We start from the raw sequence: 8271 nt of genomic DNA on the forward strand, positions 1-8271 counted from the left end.
TCTACGTCAGAGGTTTGAAATGCCACAAATGCTCTTAACCACCACCACTTGAACCTCCCTTCAGAAGGAAAATGTCTCCTCTCAAACGCCAAAGCTAGTTACAGAGGCTATCAGTGGGAAACACTCAGAAAACTCTCTGCTCTCTGGGGCGAAAAAGACAAAAGCACGACGGCCTGACACTGCCATTATTCTCAAGCTGTCACTATACTTCAATATTAAAGCAAACAATTCCAGCTGAAGCTTGACAAACAGCTCAGAGAAAAGGTGGAAGGGGTGGGGCCCCGTGCTATTCTTGCTCCTGTAGCATTTTCAGTCCTTCAATACCTGCTGCTTTTCAGACTGGAACAGAAATTCCCCGTGGAGTTCGGCCATGTTGTCATGCACAGGAAGTTTCTAATTGTGTACCCACTGAAACCTTTAAATATATAGTGCGATGTATGGCAGCACAGATTAATGACAACAAAAGCACAATGCTGCTGAGCTCACAGGGAGAAGCTTTGGAGAAAACGCAATTCCTAGCGAACCACGGTCAGATCATGCCAAGAGGCGATTAGTTGCAAAGAGCCTGTTTTTCTGTGTCGTGCCACTTTGAAAAATCTCGACTTGATCTGTAAGTCTGAAGCAATCAGGTCCTGAGGACGAGAAGTGGTCTTGTTCGAACTTTCTGAAGAAGTAGCAAGATTATTTTCTTCGCACTTGAAGGACAGCATTCACCCAGACACGGCAAGTGTATATGAGAAACTGTGGTGGCCTTCAGGGAGCACAAAAAACATGGAAAGCCCCAAATCGACCCAATGGTGTTGCATTTGTCCAGTCGTGGGCAACTATACAAAGACGGTGGCACAACTTGGCAAACTCTGTTTGATGGTAATTGGAAAATTGCCTTTTTAAGGTAATGTTAGCGATTTAAACATCCGATATAGATTGGGAACCTTTACGTAGTTGTTTTGTTGTTAGCCCTGAGGGATTCAACATGGCCTACGATGGTTTGGTACAGTACGGTATGTTTTGGAGCGGTAAAGCCCTTGATCAGCCCTTGGAACAGTACCTTTAGTTGGTAGGCAGGTGTGGGGCTGTGCCCAACGGCCACTTAAGCGAGATACGACGTTGTACCAGTGCAACGACATGAAGAACAACAACAGCGAACAACGACACAACAAAGGAGGACATCCAGCAGCTCGGTTTGTGGCTGTTTGTCTCAACAACGACATCAAGAATAGACTGCGGGCATTGAAGAAACACCGATCGCAAAGAAGTGACGTTTTTCCTGTCACTCAATTAGCTTTACTGTGACAAAACCAAGGGAACGGTGCCAAAGAACGGAACTGGAAGGGACTGGTTATTTTGGTACGATTCCTCATGGAAACACAACAAAATACTCAATCCATTCCACTTGGCTCAACATCTGCAGACACCAGCTGTAGAACTATCTATGCATAGTTGGCTGACGGCTTACTGGAAAAATTCGGGCTAGATTTTAGGTAACTGAAACACAACAGCAAGGTAATAGTGGTAAGGTAATACTGTAAACATAATTATATGACATAAATACTGCAGTTGGTATCGGTTTATAGATCTTCTCAAATCGCACATGCTGAATATGTAAATATAAGACAAGGCAACCAAGTGTTAAACAGGAAACTCCAGTTAATTTCCCTCTTGCTTTGCATTTTTAGTCATAAGACAAAATGCAAATCTGTCCCAAACAGCAGCACAAACAGAGGTACACAAAGCAAATGAGACCAACAAATTTGTATCTATCCAATGTTACATGACATTAGCAGCTGGGCGAACACAAAGCGAGTATGTGTTTGGCAGTAAAAACTCCCCGAGGAATCTGAACAGAGACAGGTGTGTTGTTAATTAACTGTCAATTAGCAGAGCTTACAATTGTGGCCAAGCACCACCTTTCAGATGCTCGTTCATCTCGTAAAACTCTCAAACCCGTGACACGCAAAAAGCCACCAATGCTAATTGTTACACCACGTAAAACTCCCATAAAAGTCAGCGTTGGCTCTTGTTTGAGAAGGAGAGTGTTTGGAGAGAGGAAGATGGGGATGACGGAGCAGGGGATGAGGCTGGATCTTTGGTGGGAAGACGGATCCTCTGTCTCGGTCTGTCTGTCTGTTTGTTTAGTGTGTTTGCTGCTCGTCTTGCTGCAACGTGTGAAAGAATCCTCCCCGTCAGGCTGTCATCTATTCCAGGCAGTCAGAGAATGACTGGGACACTGAGTTCCTTTTTATATCCAGGAACTTTTTTTTGGCCGTGGGGTCGCTTCTATGTTTACCGCTTATATATTCGTTTAAGTTCCACTTTTTTTTTTTTTTTTTTTTTTAGCATTCAGCCGCCGGGACATTGTAGCAGAGCCTTAATAACTTGGCATTTCACTATTAAAGATGCTTCCATTCATTTCAACCCCACGTCAGAAATCTGTCAAGCACGTCTCACACGTCATTGTTTTTTGGTATGCAGGCGAGAACGTGATCGTTTCATAATGAGGCAGCTGCATTGTTAAGTGACAGGTGTGACCTGACAAACGCAAGCACCATTTTGTATGTACTTTCAGATTTTTCTGTGTGCAATAAAGTTTTTTACCACTAGATCTCATTTGTATATTTGATGTTTTTTTTTAAAGAGATTCTGTCGGAGAGATGGCAATTTTAGCACTGTTTATGAAATCTGACAATCTACTCTTGATATTTGACTAACTCTATTATTGCAAAACTCAAAAAATGACAATCAGGTGCTGGAAACAGAAAAATCAGTAGCTGTGTTTCTATTGAGTGGAACCATTCCGTTTGGTACGGTAATTTGTTGCGTTTTCATTTGGAATAGTTCAGTTTTTTGGCACCCTTCCCCTTGACGTACCAGAGCAAAATGGTATGGTTTGTTGGCGTCGTACCAGTGTGAGGGCCACCAGGCACAGCCCACACTTCACCTACCAACTAAAGGTAGTGTTCCAGGTCGAAACACAAGCCTGAACCAGAGTTTTACCATTCCAAACCATGACAGAAACAAAAGAATAAGGTACGACACAGCCAAACAACCCCTCGTCACGTCTTTGTTGACACTTCCACCGCCTGTGACAGACCCAGAACCTAATTGTGACAGGTGTGTGTGTGAAGATCACTTCACCCAAGTCTGACATTTCATCAAAATGTGTTTGACTTGGATGTAAAGACGAGAGCTCAGGCACAAAATCCAGAGGCTTATTTCAAAGCTGTGCGTCTTCACTTGAAGTGCATCACTCTCCATTTTCGCCCTGTCAAAACCACCTGTTACATACATGAAGGTGTTTTTGTAAAGCTGAGTGACGCATTAGAATATGAGAAATTACAACCCCAAAAAAATAATAACAGCACTGACTCTATTAGGGACGACAGACAGAATAATTGGATATGAGTCAGACAATGGATTTACAAAAAAGAAAAACCATGTAAAAGAAAAGAAGAGATGTGGTCACCATGCTCATTCCCAGATGTTTGTGTAATCTCTTCACATCCTGTATTGTAACATATTCTGGGATAACCAGTTTGGTCAAAGCCTAACAATACTAAATCAGGAACGTGGGAAGTATTTAATTCAATATTTTATATTTTGGTAGCTGCACAAGACATTCACGAGAGAGTAATAACCATGAAAGATCATTTAACCTTGATTCCAGCCAAATAATTCCAGTGTAAACAACATAACCAGCCTCTAAATCCATTTATATTCAGTTCATAAACGAGCAATTATTCAGTCCAAACAACAGATGTCAGCTCGTACAACTCCAAAACCACAACGAACCACTTTCATCAATTTCTGGTGACTATAAAATTATCCAATTTCACGGATAAATATGTCCAGACCAGCATTTCCAACAAGAAACAATAGGTTAAAACAAGGATTTCTGGAATGAAAGTGAAACTGAAAGTCAGTTAGCTTGGCTTTAGCTTAAAGAAGAGAAACTAGCTAATAGGAGCCTGGCTGAACAAAACGCAAACACCAAGAGGGCATCAGCCAAATCGCAATTTCTGGCTTCAAATTCACATCCACTTGTATCAAACAGACAGAAAGAAGAAATTCGTCATGACACTCACCGAGCTCTCTGGAGACCGGAGACACCATGGCATTCTCCCCGACCTTTGACACGGCATCGAAGTAGACCCTTCCCGCGAGAGTCATGGCTGCGTGACAGAGGACAGGGAGAGGACAGAATATCATCAGGACATATCATCAGGACAAACTGAAGAACAGCGTCAGCGGGAAAACTACGTTTCATTACCTGTGACTGATTTCTCGTAGCTCTTCCCGAGGTAGACCAGGTTCCTCAGGCCGGGGTTGAACTGCTCCATCACATTCTGGGACAGAGAGTAGAGATGAGCTGAGTGGCGGCCATTTTGTCATGTCAGGTGTCTATAATTGAAGTAACTGGGATTTTTCTTTCTTCACAGCAGCCATTTTCAGTTGTACACTTAGTACTGTTTAATATTTAACCGTATAAATGTTGCTACGCCGTTTGTGTGTATACAAAATACAATGTAAAAGCATTGCTTTTGACTAGTTTTGCGCACACTAGTGAGCAATGGCTAGCCCAAGATACATTATGGTCCATGTTTTCTTTACTTCTCAACTTAAACCTACTTTTTTATGCTAATAGTACTTTTGTCGTATTTGTGTCAGGGTAAATCAGTCATCAGTCGTATACTGTTTAACATTTAACCGTAGAAATGTTGCTACGCTGTTTGTGTAAATACCATGGAAAGCAATGTTATTGACTAGTGCTAACACTAGCTAGCAATGGCTAGTGCAAGATACACGTTTTTTACTCTCTGACTTCTCAACTGGAACGCGATGAACCCAAGTTCCCAATATAAATGGAACGCAGCCTAAGGTGATCACAGCTTGAGTCAATCAGGAGGCGAAATGGAACTCAGCCATCATTAAATTGATTATTTACATTTACAATTTAACATTTACACTAATATTTTTAGTCACGCTGGGCGTTTAACCCTTGGGGATTCTACTGAATTCGAGTGGGACAGGAAGTCAGACAGCGTTACAACAATAAAAGCGCTATTTTCAGAATAAAAGCCCCAGTTTTGTTTTGATAACTTTGTTTTTGTAATCATATGGGGACGTAACCCTACAGAACTTCGGTGCTCATTTTTTTGCATGTTTGTTTTTAAAGGGCTATGCTGTGAAAAATAAAACTCATGATGCCTTTTTTTTTTTTGCCCGAGTGGGTGGAGAGGACGAAAACAAGTGCTCGTGTATTATTGCTGTTGCTCTATAAATACCGCCGTGCTATGAAAACAATAACAACTTTCACTTTTTCCCATCACGTTTGCCTTATAACTCCTTTTAAAAAAGTCCCACACAAGAGTTGAGGCTATTTACAGCGTAGGACCTCATCACAATCATCCACCACCCCCCCCCCCCCATCCCTGTCCGTCTCTCACTTTCTATTGAAAGACCTCAACAATCAAGTTCTGTTCACCTCCCTGTCTCTATTCCCCTGGCACACCCTCAGGAGAACAATGAGCGAGCAGGTATGACTTTACATGGAGAAAAGAGAGAACGAGGGAAATGGGTTCCTTGTTATTTATTCCCTCCCTCCTTTTATCTCTCTCTCTCTCCCAGCTGAAACTGTGCCACACTGTAAACGACAGGTATGACTCTTTCTCTCTCTATCTATCTCTTTGAACTTTTACCATTAGTTCTAAACCAAACAGCAGACTACAGATTATGGGTGCAAGGTTAAGAGGTCAACATTTTCAAATCAGTCAATGTCAATAATTATCAGGCTAAATGTCAGACAGAAACAGGTTCATTATAGTTTTTTGTTTAATTTTAATCCATATCTTTTATTTATCTATCTTGACTGAATTTGTTTGTGCCTCTGTTTGAATAAAATAATACTAACCTTATTAGTTTAGAATACATATACATTATATATATATATATATATAGTATGTACACTCACATTATTACCTGATAAATACCTAATAACACATAGTAAGAATAAAAAACCTTTTCTTTGCACAATACCTAAGACATTTTGATTAATATACTGTATATTGATGTGGTACAATATTGGCATTTTAAATGCTAGTTTTCTAAAGTATTTTCTTTTATTTTTCCTTCTTTATTTAGGTTTGCGCACCTATACTTCTGAGGTCACAACATCTGGACAACCGGATTAATGTCTAACCCTAATTTCTGCCTCATTAGGACCAGGTTTTTGGTCTCCATGAGGACTTCTGGTCCTGATAAGATCAGTGTTTATGACAGAAAAAGCTCCTAAAGCGGTGACAATACAATAACACACACACACACTTGTTTTTATGCCCTAGTGAGGACACATCATAGCCATAATGCATTCCCTAGACAACTTACCCTAACCTTAAACTTACAAATTACAAAATTATATATAAATATATATATAAAACACACACAGAGAGGTTTGTTCACCTATCATTTTTAAGGACACTACATTGACTTTCATTCATCTGAACAACCTAAACAAAGTGTTATGTCTAACTCTATAACTACTAGGACCAGGTTCTGGTCCCATTGAGGACTGTCGGCCACGACAAGGTCAGTGTTTATGACAGAAAAGGTTCTAAAGAGGTGACAAATGCAAGAATACCCACACACACACACACACACACCTGCTTGTCAAAGGTGTGAAAGGCTGCAGGGTAAAATGTAAATCTGATGGGATTAATCCGCTTTGAAAATGAGATTAAAGCCCTGATCAAATGACTTGAATTGATCAGGTTTCAGTAAAGTGATTTGATTATGAGGTCAGAACAAACTTGTTCCTCTCTGTGTGTGTGTGTGTCACTCTTTCATCACACACACACACACACACACACACATTCCTGAAACAGCAGCAGGACTTTGACGTGACTGTGGTTTGTTATGATTTATGCATGTCTTAATAATCTAACCACAGGGTGTGTCCCTCAGTTATGACATTATCTATTGTTGGACGGTAATTACTTGGTCGATTCTGTTTACCTTGTAAACAACAGAAAGTTTCTGTTTTAGCTCAATACGGTGGATTAACAGAGTTTTAAAAAATAAACTCACACATACAACACATTGTCTCTTTAAAAACAACAAGAGTATACAATGAAACGCATACTTCACCACTTGTGTTATTTAGAGTCAGAGTTAGGGTTAAAAAACAACAACTTTTTACCATGTATTAATCCCTGCTAGATGATGAAATTATGAGATTACTCACCTTGTATGTACTTTCAGTGAGTTTACTCACACCATCTGGAGCCCGAGACATGACGGCAGGTGGTTTCTTTAACAGCCCAGAAAGTGGCAGGGAATAAAATCACAATAACTATAATAACAATAAGAAGGATGTCTTTGCGTGTAATCCAGATGTCACTTAATGCGGATTATTAATCCCACCAGCGGACCTGCTCCCTGTCTGCATGTGCGATCAGCAGCAGCAGCAGCAGCAGGAGGACGAGGAGGAGGAGGAGGAGGAGGACGCACTGAATCTGTGCCCGGAGCTCCGCGTGTGTTCAGGAGGAGGTGGTGGAGGAGGAGGAGGGGCGGGCACAGTGACGTCAGAAAGGGTTTGTTGTCCTGAAGTTAGTTTCAGGTTGGATGATCAACGGGCCCGTTTGCGAAATTCAAGCGAACTTTCATCAGGCTTTCATTTACATAAACGATTGATCCAGTCGTAAACATAATCAGGAATAAAATAAAATAAATAAATGCGACCCCTTAAACTGTTTGCAACGTAGCTAGCTCGATACATGTGTTGTGAACAAAACAAAAACATAATAAAATAAAACTATAAACATATATATATACAGCAGACAATGAGAAAAACTAATAAACGTGACCACTTAAAAGTATACACTAAAATTCAAGAGACTTACTGTACAGTTAGCAATCGAGTTAGCTAGGTAGCTGTGAACAAAATAAGGGGGGGGGTGTAATAAAATAAAACGCTTCAAGTTAAACAAACGATATACAGCAGACATTAGGGAAACTTATAATAAACGTAAATACTTAAAACATGTACTAAAATTTACTTACAGGTGTACAATTAGCACTCTAGCTGTCTAGCAATGATAGATGGCAGTAAGCTGCTAGCTAAATAAAGTCACTAATTTGTCATGAACGAAAAAAAACCAGAATAAAACTAATAAACGACGAAATAATACAACGGCGAAAGTTCAACAAACTACATACATACATACAGTAGACAACAAGGAAAATTAAATAAAAAAACTAAAATAAACTATTTTCGCT

General features: G+C 40.2%; 1 protein-coding gene across 1 annotated transcript in view; it reads right to left on the reverse strand.

The window, feature by feature from the left end:
• Positions 1-7288, reverse strand: part of baiap2l1a (BAR/IMD domain containing adaptor protein 2 like 1a) — a gene marked incomplete at both ends in the record, with an annotated part of 31675 nt that extends 24387 nt beyond the window's left edge. Inside the window, 3 exons of the mRNA XM_083903826.1 lie at positions 4083-4169; positions 4268-4343; positions 7238-7288. Of these exons, the coding sequence (XP_083759952.1) occupies positions 4083-4169; positions 4268-4343; positions 7238-7288 (214 nt within the window). The remainder of the gene's footprint in view (positions 1-4082; positions 4170-4267; positions 4344-7237) is intronic.
• Positions 7289-8271: the final 983 nt, after the last annotated feature.

Source organism: Microchirus variegatus (assembly GCF_963457635.1).
Source record: "Microchirus variegatus genome assembly, chromosome: 17".
Taxonomy (NCBI): Eukaryota; Metazoa; Chordata; class Actinopteri; order Pleuronectiformes; family Soleidae; genus Microchirus; species Microchirus variegatus.